Genomic DNA, 18,266 nt, shown 5'->3' with positions numbered 1-18,266 from the left:
AAAGAAAAAAAAAAGAAATACTGTAAAACTAGAAAACTATCTGATTCCATATATTTTACAATATCATTCCTTGCAGGCCACAAAAAACCGGTAAAGAGCTCAAATATGCCTGAAAAATGGCGATTTGGATACGAAAATTACGTAACTAGCAAACAGTTGTCACAAACGCAAAAAGGGATGACTGTAAAAGGTGATACCTCAAAAAAAAATATTTCAGCAGTTTTGGGCGATGTCCTTTAACTAATTGCTTTGGCCCGGAGGTAGACAGTAATTTCACTGCTCATTGGACCGTTCGTAATGTCTAAAGATGCTTTTAGGTATGTTTGACACAATATTTCATCGCGGGTTAAAGAGCAGACGAACAGCTTATTTAGTACCTTAAAGCACAGATAACTGTTATTCGAATTAAGTCTCTAGCTGCTCAATTCAACTTCACCCTGAGGCAAATTGTTTCGTGTTAAGAATCTGTTCAGTATGTCCTTTTTCTTCACGTTTGGGAATATCACACGTTTTAAAAGAAGTACTTCAGGTACCAAAAAAAACCTGTCAACACCAGCAGAGAGTGGGGTAAAAAAAATCAAATTTCAGCCGATTGGCAGCAAACTATTAAAATTACATTTATTAGTTTTGTACCATTTTTATCCAGTATTCGGTATGGTAGGTTTTATTCAGTTGCCATTTCTATTACAAAATGTACCTCACGGTTCAGACATTTGTGCCTAGAAATACTTTCATCTTATTACCAAATTAGCGCAGGCCACGTCCGATGTTTAGTCTTTTGTCTTAGGTTTCTTAGACGTAAATGGGTTTCATCAAATAACTGTTATAAGTTCGTCAGATGTTTTTTCTTTTACATCTTGCCGAGACTCGGATTGCGTTGGATGTAAAAATTCTTCCATTAAACGAATAGACGTTTTCACGGCGGTTATTTCATCTTTTGACAACTGTGGCAAGGACAAGTAAGAGAAAAACCATCCACTCCGCTGAAAAGAGCGCCTGTAAATTGATAAAACTCCAAGTTTGAAAGTAATTTGTTGAAAACTAACGAAGATATATCTCCCCAAAGTCTTGAATTTTAGAGACGTTTGTTTGGTGGTGCTTCAAACTTGGCAGTTTTACCTACTGATTTTAAGGTGCTCTTTCCATACTTTCCAGTGGTGTCGACGGATTTTTTTCCTAACTGGTCTATGTCTAAAGTTGAAAAATCCGTGGAGGGTCTATTCCTTCCCATCAAAAAATTTTTTGAGAAAACAAGAATTCTTTTTTGTTTTTAAAAATGATATTGTTGGGGGAGCAGTGTAGTCTAAGGAGGATGGCAAACGGGAACCATAAAGCATTCAACTAACAAAAATACTGTAGAAGGACATGCCAGGTGATCTCTATTTTTTCCTTAAATATAGAGGACGAAAAACAACTGGCTTGAATATTTTATTGCCTGTCGAATTTCTGAGACTACGAATGAAAACCTTGAAGAAATGTTCTATTAAAATTGAAATCAACTTTAAATTTGTTCTAAAAAACATTTACAGCAGTTTTTAACATCTGCCTTTACGCCGTTGAAATTGGTAAAAAAAAAAGCTGTGAACCCGTGTAGCTTTTCCCTTCTTAATGTAATAAATTAACCACGTAATTCAATATCAATCCTACCAATAAAATTTAGCACTACTCACCAAGTAAATATAATTATATTATTTCAGTTTCTTCCTTGTGTTGACTACCGTTTTGATTTTCATGACAACTTCCAGAATTCTATTAGTCAGCTTTTCTAAACCTAAAAGAAGTTTATTTTCGACGGGAAAATAATGTTCATAGCAAAAGCTAGCAACCCCGCTACACATCCATGTTTTGATAAAAAAGGAACTGATTAGGGCCTACCTTACACTATTGTACGACGTATTTCTACTTCGGCATACTTAATGAGGTTGAGTCCAGTTTCTAATGACCTCTATCCGTCTGTCAAAAATGGCAGTTTTGAAAGTTCCACACCATAGTAGATTACCTAACAGTTTTTTTAAATAAAACTTTGGGATAAAAGGGAACCGTTACAGTTTTAAATTTTTAAGGAAACTCGTTTCTCCAGAAATTTCTGCATCATTCTGTTTAGTCTAAATCTCTGGGATTTTTGGCTCACTGGACTCCGCCCTTTTACTCGTAATCCCCGAAACACAAACGCGGCATCCTCAAACATACAAGAAAGAATTAAAGTTCATGGTCTTTATTGTTATTGCTAAGTAAAATGCCTCTGTGGTCGATCCAAGGAAAAAAATTAAATTGTTCTGAAATCGAAATACACTAACGAGAGAGGGCATGCATGTGGCCGCCAAAAGAGATCGAAAATGACTTTTGAATCAGCCTTAGTTCACGGGAAGAAATGTTCCGCTTTACCACTAGAATCAGATTTTAATTAAAAATTTCCTTCTTTTTTGTTTCTTTTCATGAAAGCCTTTTTTACATAACACAGGAATTCAGAGGGAGTAGAACTCATTTTTTTAGGAAGTTTGGATTTGCAAGTTTTATTCCATATTTTCAAAACCTCAACAATTTTTTTTTTAGTTTCTACTCTGAATAAGAAAATTGCATCTTATCTTTTTGGAGTTTATCTCATCAGTTAATAGCAGTTTTCATTCCTCCAGAAATTGATGCTTATGGTCAGGTGCTTTTCAGAAAGTAATTCAAGGCTCAATGGAGATTGAACAATAAAATGTAAAATGACAGTAAGGGTTTCCTTTCCACACCAAAACTGATAATAAACGTGAAACACAAAACAATACAATGCAAATGATTTTACTGGACACATTTTAGGAGATGAGAACTTGTCCCATTTTTTTAAATTTTATCATATGGCTTCTTAATTTAAGGCTAAATCTCTACTCATGTAAAAAAGACATCTCTCTCCCACCTTTGCGTCATGTTCAGAACTTTCTATTACTTACCACTTAGCCGGAACAATAATTTTCCAATAAAAATAATTGCTTACAGCGTTTTGCGCAATTATCAAATTATAATCAGGTTTTTTTGACATCGTGTATGAGGCACCACATAAAATGAGTTTGATATTGAAGGTATCTTACTACCTGAAAGCCGATTTTCGTCATAAAAAAACGATAAAGTGCTTGAATATTTCAGTTTCAGTGTTAATTTCTAATTCTCGTTATCTCAGTACTTGCATGACCTGTCTCATTGTATAACCACGTTTCCGTCTGTTTTTCGTTTCCATTTCCTGAATTCAGTATATGTATTATATACCTTTTTCAGAAAAGAAAAGTGGGTACATCCTGAAGAATTAACACATTTCAGGCTTCATTTGGTGAAAATCTACAAAATAGCACGAACGGCGAGTCAGTTAGCTCGCAAACAAGGGCGAACGGGGGGAAACGAAAGAGAGAAATACACGCGTGCGTTTTATTTGTATTCCACATCTGTGTATCTCATCGTCAAGCACTATGATTAAATCAAAGAACAACTTCATATTATTTAATATATACCTGGGTACACTTAATGAAGAAAAAGATGGAACGTAGGCGAACCTTCACCGGAACTTCATAATTTTCATTTTAATGTTTTCTTTTTTCTTTGGTATGATTATTGAGTTTCCAAAGAGTTAAGGCGCGATTAACATATCATCAAACCTGACGATAAGCTAATCCTGTGGAAAGGATCTTAATCCATTGCGCAAGAACATCGCCTCAAGCATGTCTTAACCAGTGCTCATTTTTAATAAATTGTAAAACAAAACCAGTTAACAAGGCGCTGCTAAAAAGGTAAACTGAGCACGAGCATCATCGCAGCAAACTCTATACAAGTAAGTTAAAAATTTCTTTTTCGCGACCTTGAAAGGAAATTATTTAAAAACTACATATAAATGACCTTTTCGTCCAGATAGTTGGGTTAAGAAAAAAACCGTTTAGTCAGTATATATGTAGTAAGCTGTAATTTTTCAGTAAAGTCTTCTGTTGTTTGAACAGTGATAAATTAGGAACACAGAATCAGGAGATACATGTATCTTTGCAACATAAACGGTCGACGGCGGTTGAGCCGTGTAGAGCTGACAAACTCTTTGATTCCAATGTACAAATAATTTTGATTTGGACTATACGTAGTTCATATTACAAAACGAAAGAAACTTGAAACGGTACCACTTAATTAACGAAACCTGCAAGTCAGCGGATTTGGACTGAATATTCCCTCCAAAACATATATTTTATATATACCACGACCCCTTGCTGAACTAATGGCAGCTAATGCCAACCTTACGATGAAAATACAAAGTGTAGTATATCTGATCATGAATATCATCTTTAACCACAACTTCAGGCGAGTTTTCTTCTGCTTGTGATCAACAGTTTAACTTTTAATTTTATCACTGAGCAATTATTGATTTCTGTCGGACGATGGGTGACTTTTTTTCAAGCTGGAGACTGAATTCGGGGTAGGCTAGAAGACAAAGCAAAATGTACGTGCAGCAAGCCGAAGACGTACTCAAATTTGAATTTTTGCGAATTGAAAAACCGCTTGTCGGCGGATGAAAAGCGAAGGATTACCGTTTATAACAGGCGTATATGTACTATCTTTTCGTTCCATCTTGCACGACATCTCTCGGTATAATTTTGTTTCGTAATAATTTTGTTTAACCAAAACGCAACAACGTCTGAACAACCTCAGCTTCTTGGTGGGAGTTTGAGGAAAACTGCCATAGCAAGTAATCTTTGTTCTTTAAATCAGAAAGAAATTATATCATAGACAGTTTAAAAAGCACTTTTGTTGATATATTTGGACAGTTAACAGGCTCTTGAGATTCTTCGAACATTGTGTTGAAAAACCAAAACTACAAGAACTTTCAACAACATTTTTATCATTTTTTGTTTCTAGCTTTGCTGTATTTTATTCTGTATTTTAATCTTATCGTTTCGTCGACTTTCTGAGGACTGTCGTATTGGATCCATTAAGTCAAAAACAAAACATTGCGTTTAAAGAATAATAAAAGAAAAATGAAAATAAAACAAATGCGCCTTATGCAAACTTTATACACCAGAAATTTCAACCAATGAAAGAAGAGGTCGATTCCATTTGTAGATGAAAATTCAGGCACATTTTTGGAGGAAAGTTCCCGGAAGCCTAAACCGAAACATGTGAAAATTAAAGTGTCTAATAACTGTGAAATCCAAACACCCTTAAGGTAGTTAAAAGTAAAAAAAAATGAAAGATACTAGAATTCAAGGGCCTGAAGTTTATTTTGTATTTTGGGTTTGGATGTAGTGCCGCTTTTTCTAGGTCTGAGCCTCTCGAACAAATCATCATTCTTCGGAATGTTCAATCAGCAAAATGTCACAAATTTCTTGGTCAGAAGGACGACAGAGCACTTTGAAAGTGAATTTCCCAAAATGAATGTGGTTAACTCTTAGGAAACAAAAAAACTTAGCATCTAGAGAACATGAAGGCTTTTTTCTTCTAAACACCTTTTTGAGTTTGAGGTTTTAAATGAAAGGAAGCCGGCGCATCAGTAAAACCTTTACCTTGTAAAAGTTTTTTTGGGACGGCTCTTTTCAGGAGCCTCCCCACCCCCACCCCCACCCACTTTTTGCTGTTTAGCATGCCAAAGGATGTCACCAACAAAAAAAAAATGCGAAATGAGTTTGGGCGGAGACATCATTTAGTTCCTTGGAAACACGAGGGCGAGCCAAAACAATATTAATATCTCATGACTCAAATTTGGTGTAAGATTTAATGCCATGACGTTATATGACTTAAAGTGACTCTGGTGAGGAGGGCCTTCATATTATTGTAATCAGTTTATCTGCGTCACTGTGATCAGGCAGATTAGGCTTCCCACCAAAATACTGGCGAATTTCGGTATTGAATGGTCATGACGCGAGGTTGCATTGTAAAACCCGAAGAAAACCAAAAGTGAGCGAAATTAATTCGGGTATGGTTATGGTTGTTTTGCTTCTATCTGTTTGTTTTTGGGTCGTGAGTGTGTTTTCTTTTTTTCACTCGAAGCTGCGGAAGGAAAACCAGAGTAGACAGCCAACAAAGTATACTTTATAAGTTCTTTACGCAAGCGTATGAAAATTCAAAAACACCCATTTCTTTCTCTCCTTTTTCGAGGATTACGCATGAAAGTGAGCCGACAGATATAATCCAAAAGTTTTTCGCATTATCGAAATCTCCTCAAACAATAGCAGAGATTGTTATTGTTTCTAGATCCATTTACATTTATCGACACAAGTTTGCTTTGGCTGTTACATTTGGACGTTAACACAGTTTTTCACCACCATAATAAACAAAAATCGAACGACGAATAGTCATAAGATTCAGACCAACGACTGCGACATTTTTTGGCTATCAAAATGCAAGGTACGTGAGTTAATGGTGTTGAGTCGGTTACAAATCTACACGAATTCGGTGCTGCATTCACTTAAGCCTTAAACCTTCATCGTAGAGAAATAACTAACGACTCTCTTTTACTAACTTCTCAATACATATAACTGATGTTTTGGCTGAGCGTGAAGCATATTTTTCAACGGATGGCCCATTATTTATTTTTGCAGCATTTCTTACACCATGCTTTCCTCAAATGGATAATTCGTAGATTAAATTGTGTGCTGTCCGCACGTAATATGCACAAATATTAAAAGCTTTTAACTCATTTTATGACTATGAACGATTTAATAAAGTAAATTTCAGTTGAAATTTCGAGGAAGTCTCCATACGCAGTGACACTTGTGTTAGACAATGCCTTGAGCAAATATAGAGTAATGTAAAGCTATAATACTTAAAAAAGAGTCACTGCCTTGTGGTTGGCGATTTATCCTTTAAGAAACCTCGATGCATTTTAATTACGTTCTAACCGCTCAGATTGACAATAAACACTACTGAAAAAGTTTCTCTTTACACATGTTTCGTTATACGTTCATGTGTTTCTGAATTATTCTATAAAATCGATCATTGCGGAAGAAAGTCATTCACAAAATTTTCCTCGTGCTACAGTTATATGTTGATTGTGAAAGAATTAATAATATTTCGTAGCAATAAACATATCTATGTAGCAGTTATTGGATTCGGCCTCGTGTTATCTGAAGAATTATGCAGATTGAGGAGGGTGTTATCGGCGGCCGAAGAGGATAACACCATCTTAGAACTGCATAATTACTCATATCACACGAAAGCCGAGTCCAATAATTGTTCTATTATTCATTCAAAATAATTTATATTTTTAAAAAATGCCAACCCCGATCTTTGTTAAGTTCCGGGCTCCTTTGTCTGATCTTTCGCAAATTCAGAAAATGGAGGGATAGTGTGGCAGATATTCCTCAAACAGCAGTTGTCGCATCCGTTGTTCTTGCTATGTTTTTGGGCACGACGTTCGGCCATTTCTTCTTCGCAAAACGTGTTAAGTTTTCTGCTATTTTCACTAGTTCTACCAAAACAGTTTCCAGGACTTTTTGGTTGCCGTCCCTTTTCCTGGCGATACCCTGTACTGTTGACGTCATTTTACCCGATATCGCAAATTAGTATTTACCAAATCAGTGAATAGCAATTTTCGAGCGTTTTGAGTGGCTGCCGTAACTCGGTATATCATTTGGCTATTCACTGTTTTACGACCGGAGTACAAATGGCGTCTCGTTTGGAGACATTTTCGAAAGACGAATTTTGAGCGATAAATGAACTAGTCGTACAAACAAATACCAAGAAAGTGACGAACTTTGGCTGGTCAGTGTTTACTGGTAGGTAGAAAATTATTTTCATGCTGAATTTGCAACAAAATCGTAAAAATGCACTTGACACTAACCCGAAATGTTTGTATTAAATTGTAAACAAAGTTCCCTCTAGTGACTTTTTTAATTTTCAAATAATTACTGGTTTTCATTTTTATCCAACTGATTTGATAAATAATAAAACAACTATCTCCCTCAGGGTCGGTGAACGGCGCTAGATTTATATCTCGATGCTTCGCGTCTCGGTATATGTACACACCACTATTCACCTCCCCTTCGGGGGATAGTCGTATACTACTTCACAATTTGGTCAACACTACATAGCTAGTTACGAAGATTTAACTGGGCCTCATCAGAGACAGAGAAATATTTTGATTGAATGCGTGAATAAAAATAATGATGATGATGATAATGATAATAAGAATAGTTACCGAACCGAATGGTACCGAACTTTTTCTACTTCTAAGTATAACTTCACAAGTGGTGTAGGTTACGTTATGCTCCCTGTACTACTCATAATGTAGACAGCATTCTAAAGTTTTATACTGCGGGATAATAACAACAAAAAAATTTATGGACGTATCCATGATATTGCTTTCGTATTCATCGCTATTATTGCTCTTACTGTTGTTAATTTCCTCAATTTTATTTCCAGAGTTTCCTCTACTAAGTTAGAACTGCTGCTCTTTTTTTTAAAAAAATTGTCGATATAAATTCATCTAAAACACAGATTTTCGGGTCTTTATTAACACAAAGCGCTGCGCTTGTCAAGAGAGAAGATGAGATCACTAAGTTAGTAACGAAAGAAATCTTGAGTAAATCGCTTAGTAAAATTTTCATGTTATAACACAGTTTTGGTTATATCCATGTGTTTCGATGGAATAAAACAGAATAGAATAGTAAAGACTTTATTGCTTTTTGTGTCTAAGTTCGCTTTTTTACCTTTTTGCAATAAAATTTTTTAAAATACGCTTTCGAGATTGCAATGCGTTTCATTACAACCTGGGTACGAATTAAACTTGGGTGACTCGGGAGATGTCAAGTTAACCCCAAGCCTTTCAGTGCTTGGTTAATTTTAATGCAGGTGAAAAAATAAGCTTCAAAAAAAAAAAAAGGGAATCGCAACTGAGTTATTAAGGAGGTTTTAAAAAACCTCCTGTCATCCTGAATCGAACATATTTTTCAACTTGTCATATGTCATGCTAGCACGATTTTTCTGACTACAAAGTTTAAAATTATACGGGTAAATTTCAGCCAATATCTTGGGGAGCTGACAGAGTAAGATTGATTGGGCGGTGCAGGCAGACAAAGGCGGCAATTTCTTTCACAATATGTGTTAGTCCCTAAAGCTTCGTCTAGGCCGTTTAACAAAGCTAAAACAAAATCCCTATGGTTTGATTTACTCAGTGGCTGTGGGCTTTTGTGTTTAGCATAATCAACTTTGCATAAATTACTGTAGACTAAAGTTCAAAGCCGCAGAAAGCCATTGAGCCTCGATTAAGGCTTATTTCAAGGAGACTGAATATCAGGCGTTGTGTGTATACTGATCATAAAAGAACCAAAAATTAAACTCGCACTGTTTAGAGTCACGTTCAGTCGGTGCGACGATTTCTCGAAGGAATAAAAACGGACCACCTGTACTGTATGAGAGACCAAAAGATTCAGCAGATGGAAACGTGTCAAATTATTATTTTGTTAATATTATTATTATTGTTGTTGTTGTTGCTGTTTTTCTTCCTTGCTGCAGTTAAGCGTCGAAAGCACTGACGATGCATGTCCATCAACGCATCGGCCATTTTAGGGGTAGCAGAGAGGGTACTGGGATCTAAAATAAGCAAATTCGGAGTGCGCAACATCTACGTAACATCAAGTAGTTTGATCAGACATATTGCGACAGCCAGGATTTTCCAAGAAATATAGTCAATATGGCTTATCACATAGCTAAATGACTCTAATGCAAACTCAAGGATCTTTTAGAGAAGTACACTTACAGAAAAACACGAGTGCTGTCATGGGCAAACTGAACTAAACGTTAGTTTGTCTTGGCATGTCAGAGAAAGAATTTATTATTGCGTGCAATTAGAAGGTGGGTCAGGATTTAATTTAGCGGATTAGTTTTTTTGCAGTGTATATTTTGGCGTTGAATATGAATTAAAACAGACAAAGGATCTTTACATGATTCATTTGCATGTGATGTTCTAACACAACACTTACTGGAAGGTTTCTGATTACTCAGATAGCTAAAATTACGAAACCCCAATTTGACAAGTTTATATAATCGAAAAGGTGTTCATGACTTTGAAGAGTACTTTAGTCAAGCTGTGAAACTTGCTGTAAATCTATTTTATTTTTCTTGGCAAGAGTATGAATTGTTGATTAGAATGACCTAAGAGCGTCCTAAAGTTATGCCATCCAGGCTTGCTCTTGAAGTTTGTCTGACGTATTGTACAAACAAACTATGAGAGCATCTTTGACAAAGCAATTTTAAAACAACTAAACTGGGTTATTGACCAGTCTGATTTGCCCTGAAGTTCATGGAAATGGGTTTCAGGGAATTTGTAGACCATCGTTTTTGAAGGTTGTTTAGGTTAGCGTAGGTGTCTTTGGAAGTGATTTTTTTTCTTAGAATTGGACGTCTTGAGCTTATAAAAATATGTTACTGTACTCCACTTTCGCTTAATTCTTGGCTCAATTACCAGCTTATTTTATCCTTTTTGTTTTTACTGTTGAACTTGACCGGTTGTTATTCTTGTTTAAGTAGTCAAATGACGATTGACGTGAGAGGAAATACTTTCTGCGTATTTATATTCCGACTGACAGATTTAAAACAAGCGCTAGCATTTATTGGAAATACACGTGAAAGAAAAACAAGCCCGTTAGGGATCCTTGGAATGGTGAAATTTACTAGCTTTACTTTATTGGAAGATATATAATTCCTTGTGAAGACTAAACATCGGCGCACTGGGAGATTTACAATGAAAATAATCAACGCATGGTCGTCGCCTTTGATGGTCAAAAGATAAGAAAATAACATAACTTGCGCATTCCAGAATGCAAAACGCGCTATAAGCATGTGGTATATATACATAAGAATCATTCAGCATTTGGAGAGTGTTTTTATGCGGATAAAAGCTAAATGACGCGAGGTAAGTTACACTGAAAATGATTTAACATGGTTACTGTACCACTCTTCCGACTTTTGTATTAAGACCAGAAACTAAAGAACCTGTAGAATGGTCGTGTTTTGCTTTCGTAAACGCCTTGGCATGGCATATAGGCATATTGTTAGCAGGAGTGGAACTGATTGTAAAGTGCGACATAGTACCTAGAGACCCCCAGTTACTGGGATACACGAACAATCAAATACTGTAGTAGCTTGATCTCTTCGTTAAAAATATATTATGTACGGAAGTACTTAAACACTCTTTGACTTTAAATAGGACAAGACTTGGGACGAAAGTTAAGATGAACTACAAAAGTAATAGAATTGATAGATTCGTCGAAAGGAAGGATTATACAAAAAGCTATAATTTGCAACGTTATGCTTGCTTATATCACCTTAATCGACTTCTTTATGATTGTCTTTTTTAAGACGAGGTTTTCGCGGATAGCAGAAAAGACCGTGCTTTCACTCAATTTTAGACATTCCTTTGCTATACACTTAGTTTCTCACCAGTCAGGTATACAAGGGGTCAGAGAAGTTTCGTTTACATTTAAAACCAAATTAACATCAAAGTGGATGTTGAAGCACGTAGCGAAAGAGTAATTACTTCCCTTTTCGCTGAAAACGAGGTTTCCAAGTGGCTTGACCTACCAGAAACTAAGAAATCTTTAACTTTCAAGATGGTCTCTGTCAGCCAGTCTTTATAGCAATGTTTCTTACACGCAAGTGGTTCAAAGATCGTTAATTTTACCCCAAATCAAGTCATGTTAGATTTACAGTCTCAGCAGTCTGTTTGAGTACATTGATTTGTCATTCTTTCTTCTCTGATACATGGTGGGAATCCGTGTGGGAATGATGTGACCAAAAAGTTCGAGAAGCTTTCATCGGTGGGTGCGAATACTAGGATTAATTACATGAAAACAGGAACTGAGCACTTTGATCAGAAATCTGTCATTTTCCAAAACATAATGCGATCAATTTAATGAAGTGAGTGATTGCAATTTGTAATCTTCAAAGGGCATTTAAATTAGGTTATCAGTTTTCACTCTTATAATTTGTTTCAACTTCCAACCACACTCTCAGTCAAAATTGTTGGGACACTTTGCTGTCTTCTTGCCCTCCCAATGTTGATGTGCAAGATTTGGTGAGTTAACCGCGATAATCAACATTGGGAGGCCAAGGAGAGGGACTAGAAGTGAAAAAACAGCGTTGGGTGAAAGTGTCCCAACTATTTTTGTCTGAGACTGCATGCAGATTGTATAGGCTAAAGTCATAACATGTCTAGTTCTGTTCTGTTGAGAGAGAAAACGTTCCCGAAAAAGGAGCCCTTATTTTCACTGCGTCAAACAATGTACTCTGCATGAAGCAATAATTTTGAATATTTTTTGAAGCACATTTTCCGTGTAAACGTGAAAAAACATGTAAAAGATTCGGAGCACCTTTCTTCAATGTGCAGCTTGTGATAGACCTGATAGACGATCGCATTGCGTGTACGTCTAAGGTTGTACTCAGGGTGGACATCTCAGTCACCTCATGTCCCTGTTCCATTCACGTCTGAAGTGGCTCTTACCTGTTTCAAGCAGCCGACATCTATCCATTTTATTTACAGTGCAATGTGACATTACGGATCAATTTAATCTCTGTCAAAATCTATTAATCGAAAGTTTCCAAAACAAGGTGTCTCAATAATATAGATTGCAGCTAATATAGAAAACCCTCTGATAATTATTGCGATCTGCATCAATAACAGGTGTCAGCGGTTAGATTTTTTGTGACAAAACTAATAAAATAGTCCATCTTCAATTTTCGATTGAAATGAATCGCGCGCCGCTCTCACTTAAAACCGCACAAATAACCACTAAGAATCTAGTGGATATTCATTGCATTAATTTGACCTTTCGGATTTTGTGCTAAAGAAAGAAAATTTGAAAATATGCTCGAAAAATTTAATGTAAAAATATGTTCCTCGTCTGGCAAAGCTCTTTCTCTCGAATGATTATGATTACACTTTATATTGCTGCCGCCATAAGCAAACAACCCATAAAACCGTGGTTTTGATTCTCTCAATCTAACATAAACAACCTGCTTCGTAAATAAGAGAGACATAAAACTCATCCATTTTTCAGTGCACTGTTACTTTTCAAAAAAAATGTCTTTGGACAGGGCAGAAAATAAACAATAAAAAAAAACGAGAATTCAAACAACGCTGGCAATTAATACTTGCTGCAGATTAATTCTCCCCCGAGTTGGGTCATATTAAGAAACCTTCGTAAACTAAACTGACACCCTAAAGTAAACATATATTTTTCCTAATAACAATAGAAAGTGATATTCATTTGGCGGCCCGCGGATATCGAAAAAAAGAGACAACGTTGACCGATTTTCAAGACACTGCAGTTAATATATAGGCCATCCTGACAACTAACTGAGACGAGGAATCGAATGGCAATAGGTTGATAGTTCAGTTGCAGAATGTATACAATACACTGAAAGAAGGTAATCTTGTTGAGTCTTGTTTTCAGACCAGAATTGTTTACTTGCCAGAATTTTCTATTTAAAATGTCCGCACTTCGGCTGGACAGATCAGTAGTCATGAACAAGGGCACAAGGTTAACTATAATCCTACGTCAAATGGCTGCCTGTTAAGTCATGTCCCATTCCACAACACCTTTAATCTCTTCTTCCGCACCAGCCTAACAAGTCTCCATGCAGTGTTCAATCTCTTCACCAGTACCTTCCGAAAACGCTCTTTGTTTTTGGTGGACTATTCTTACCAAAAGGAAGAAGTATCATAATGGGAATTTTGTCATTGTAATCTTGATTGAATGCGGTCTTGCATCGGTGGGTCTAAACGTTATTAAAATGTATTTAGCTCAGATCGCGATTGTCGACAAAGCCATATCAATGTGAGCTGAAATTCAGTTCTGACAGCAGGAAATTTGTCTGCTGTTCTCTGCTGCTTCAAAGAACGTATTAAACTCGCCACGGCAAGTGTTTTGCACGGACTTATAAAAACACCGCTCACTTACATAGAGGTCTGTGATTTGCTACGATCTTTTGAATGAAGACAGCCACGGAATTTGATTTTATTTCTTTACTTTCGTACATAAACTTGGCATTTATATGTCAAACATTGTGTTCATTGGACATTCATTTTGGAGGATTAGGTATTCATTGACTTCAAGATTACTATAATCAGTTATTTTGTCTTGAAAGAGTGCTCAGGAAGAACTGCCTTCGACTGGAGGCGAAGTAGGGATGAATTGTAGTTTCTAGTAGAGTTTAGAAGAAAAAAGAGTTGCCACAAATACACGTCCTTTTCATTCACTGTTACTATGGATACCAAAAGATGGGATACCACCTCCCGGCCACATGTTCCAATTATTCTCTAAGTGACGTAAAGGCAATATTATTCCGGCAGCGTAATAAAACTGAAGCTTTTGTATGGGGAATCTAAAGCGAATCAGTTCTGCTGGTCAATTGAAATTTTTTATCAACTGAATGATTTTTGACAGCAGATTACTAGTTTCTTTTTCTTTCTTTTTCAGTGTTCCCTTATTTCTGAGAAATAAACCTCATGGCGTATAGATTATTATTTCTTAGAAAGATTCGACTTCTCCAGAGTGTGTACCGATCGTGAGGACTGCTTATTTAAAAGACTTGTACATTATTTATTGAGATTTTTCTCCTTAATCTCTCTGAAAGAATCCATTTACGAGATGTGTTCGCAACTTTTGATCCGCATTGAAACACGCGGTATTAAAACGACATCCACTGGGGCTGATATCATTAACAAATTACAAAAAAGAACCATGCAGCTCAACTAGATCATTAATGAAGGAGTGGAGCCTAGCACGTTTTTATTAACGCCAGCATTCTCAAACTGGGGTATCTTTCAGACTCATTGGTATAACTCAATACCATGTGCTTTCGCAAAAAGACAAAGAAACAGTAGTAGAAAATTATCCAGCCAATCTGGGAATAAAGTAATAGTTTTACTGATTTGTTGCTTCACTGGACGTTTTGCTTGTGACGACAAGCGTCAACTTATTGTTGTTGTGGACAATGGCTTTGAATTCGCTGTACATTAGCGAAACAGCTTTAAATGAGCTAATTGAATTCTTTTATGGGGGCTTCATTACGAAACCCTCGATATTTCCGCATCTGGTGTACTTAACTAGGAATAAAAACCAATCGTTTCAGTAATACTAGACTACAAACAACTCAGCTTTGAAGCTGTGAAAGGAAGGCTTGGCAACTTTTCAAAGATGGTCTTGTCTACCATCTCGACCCTAATTAAGATACATTTTAAAAGGATTAACTGCCATGGCTGAATATAACTGTCCAAACACAACATTTGTACCGTTTGTCAAAGCGTGAATGACGTACGCTACCTAAATTACCTCCAATTGTTATCTTCAAAGAGGTGTACAAGTCAGAGAAATCACGATCATTTCTTCTTGTTTTGCAGGCGAAAGAACACCTACTTAACCAAGTTCGTTCTGTACTCAGCTGTCTGTGGCTCAAGAAAATTATTGTGCTACCATTGTAAGGATATTCATAGTGGTGGACATTGTTATTCACCTTACTATATTTTGACGTTAAGTCTGGAGTGTCACCTTGGCATTTACATAGTGAACTGAAAACGAGCTCTATCTGTCGCTAATTCCACTTATCCGAGGCAACATTACAATTCAACGACTCAACTATTCTTAGGTTAGAAAAGGAACAGTTTGTCGAGATAGCTGCCTTTTGGGTGAAGGCACGACTTTTTGAACAGCAATTCAAATCCTATTATTCGAGAAACCAGGCAAACTGATTGATATTGGAGGTTACTTGACCGAAAAGCCAGTTCTGTAACTATGAACAACTCAGCGGAAGCAACTAGCAAACCTTCCCTTGAGGAGGCATGTAACGAGCCAACTCAACGCGACTTCATCCTGCAAACGGCTTTCCTCATATTTATAATGTTATTGACATTTTTCGGAAACTTCATGGTTTGCCTTATTGTGTACCTTAATCGGCGGCTTCGCTCAGTAACCAACTACTTCATCGTGTCTCTGGCCGTGTCGGACCTGTTGATTTCCTTGCTGTCTTTGCCTTTTCGGATCAGACAGACTCTGCAGAACGGTGTCTGGTGCCTCGGCCACGAGATCTGTTTGACCTGGATAATAACAGATCTCATCTGCAGCTGTGCGTCCATTTGTAATCTGGCGGCGATCTCCGTGGATCGCTACATCGCTATTGTCCACCCATTCCGTTATCACACACTGATGACTACCACAGTGGCGTGGGTAATAATTGGAATTGTGTGGACGTACTCAATAACTTGGGCGGCGCTCTCCTCGTTTAACTGGACCGAGAAAGGTGCACCTCATTTCTTTACAGTGGGCGTCTGCAAGAAAACTGACAAAATATTTTACACTGTTGTTACTGCCATGGACTTTTTTCTGCCTCTTCTCATTGTCCTTGTCATGTATGGGCTTGTCTTTCGTGTGGCAATGAATCAAGCTCGAGCAGTGGCATCGCTGCAGCCACAGACTGCCAGTTCAAAAGCTGATGGCCGTAGCAGGAGATTTTCCATAAATATTGTCAGAGAAGTAAAGGCTGCAAAAACCTTGGCCATTGTCATTGGAGCTTTCATCATCTGCTGGTTTCCTTTTTTCACATTTCTGATGGTAAGCTTGTGGAATATACGGCTGCTTCAACCTCCACAACTCTCCGAACAAGCCATCAAAGGTTTGCGCGGTACCTTTTTGTATGTTTTGCCAGCAATTAACAGCACCTTGAACCCTATCATTTACGCCTTGTTTAACAGGGATTTCAGAGCTGCCTTCATTCGATTGTTCCAAAGAACTTGTGGTTGTCAATGTACCAGCAACTCAGCAAATAACAACGATTCGTTTCAGCATAGTATGGCTACAGTTACAACAAATGGAAGTCCTAAAAGCCCGAAAAGTCCGAAAAACAAGAAGAATGGACACGTAAAGAAGACAAAATTTGCAGAAGTGTATGGTGAGCGCGATTTTGCGAGTTCAAACGAACCGAAGCAGGTTTAACAACACTGCATGACTGCGCCTACGTGTGACCCTATTTCAATTCATGTCCAAAATTGTCACAACAAAATAGGGAACATCGAGCACTGACAAATAATATCGAGAAAACACACTGAGAAGCTAAACTCAAGTCTCCGAAAAATACAAAGGTAACTGTATTATAGCGCTATTCACCGGGATCCACGGGAACTTTCCATGCACTGAAACATCGATTCATAGCGTGTTTACACGAACAGCGTTTATACGTTCGTAGACTGAATAAGACATGAACTGGATGCAGTGAATAATACGTGAAAAATGACACTACAAGGCAAAAGTTTCAGATGTTTTAAATGGCAAACTAACGAAATGTTCATGCCATGTTTAGGCTTGATATCGTTTTAGTAAAGCTGACTCGAAAAGCAGACGCAATAATATTTTAGTATTAAGGTTTTTTTAATAATGGCTGGAAAATCCGCCAGTGAAGAATTAATTAGTTTTCAATTGCATTTACTTTCTCTACAGGGGCGGATCCAGGGGGAGGGTGCAGGGGGTGCGCACCCCCCCCCCCCCTGGGATGACCTGCGGCCGCTTTCTAATTAACACTGTGCAGTCGCTTGACAGACATACAAAATCTGCTCTATCGTTTGATATGTATTCTTAGCAGTTCACATTATGTTATTTCCTAGTCAAAAGCCCTCTTCTTCGTATTCGCTTTTAAAATTTTTTACGTCATCGGTCAGTTAGTGGTGCACCCCCTCCTAAGAAAAATCCTGGATCCGCCCCTGCTCTACACGCCAAAAACGGCGAGTATTGTGTATTATGGGAAGTAAGTGACAACATTGTCACGATTTCTAACTCATTTGAACTAAGGGAATAGTGACAACAACTGTAAATATTTAGAAATGGCACGAGGTTTCGTCAAAGGCTGACTTCAGTTACGCCTGCAATTTTTGTTCACACTAATCTACATTCTGACCACATTTTAGTCAGTCAAAATAAAACCACGGTTTACTGAGACAGGATCTCAAACAGGAAAGCATCCTTTTAAATTTGTTTATAAAGTGGTCTTACAAATTATTGATCAGAATTTCACTGAATACTTACCCCTGGGAGTCATAGCAACATCACGATTACCGTACTTTTTCCGCTAACCCCTCAAGCCCCAAGAGACCAACCTCAATTTTTTCCATATAATATCTACAAAAAAGCTTATGAAAATTATCAAAATGATCACAAAAGGAACATGATTTTCTCTCCACAAATTCTTTAAGGGAATGTATTGGCAGTCTGGAGAATATGTATTAGGACTTAAAGGGGCTATGTCAGGATGATATTTTTGTTTTAGATCAA

At 37.1% G+C, this 18,266-nt stretch overlaps 1 protein-coding gene across 6 annotated transcripts in view; it reads left to right on the top strand.

Moving 5' to 3' along the window:
• LOC140928431 (histamine H2 receptor-like) overlaps positions 1 to 17,952 on the top strand; it is a 43,305-nt gene extending 25,353 nt beyond the window's left edge. For 3 of the 6 annotated variants that reach the window (XM_073378182.1, XM_073378180.1, XM_073378179.1), the window contains exon 2: positions 15,350 to 17,952. In XM_073378182.1, coding sequence (XP_073234283.1) covers positions 15,741 to 16,937 — 1,197 coding nt within the window. In that variant the 5' untranslated portion in view covers positions 15,350 to 15,740 and the 3' untranslated portion in view covers positions 16,938 to 17,952. Of the gene's footprint in view, positions 1 to 171; positions 191 to 10,507; positions 10,862 to 13,106; positions 13,375 to 15,349 lie in introns of those variants that run through there. The other 3 variants (XM_073378183.1, XM_073378178.1, XM_073378181.1) reach the window with 3 other exon arrangements.
• Positions 17,953 to 18,266: the final 314 nt, after the last annotated feature.

This window comes from Porites lutea, chromosome 2 (genome assembly GCF_958299795.1).
Source record: "Porites lutea chromosome 2, jaPorLute2.1, whole genome shotgun sequence".
NCBI lineage: Eukaryota > Metazoa > Cnidaria > Anthozoa > Scleractinia > Poritidae > Porites > Porites lutea.
Note: the sequence above shows the minus strand (reverse complement) of the source record. Positions and strands in the feature narration are given on the sequence as shown.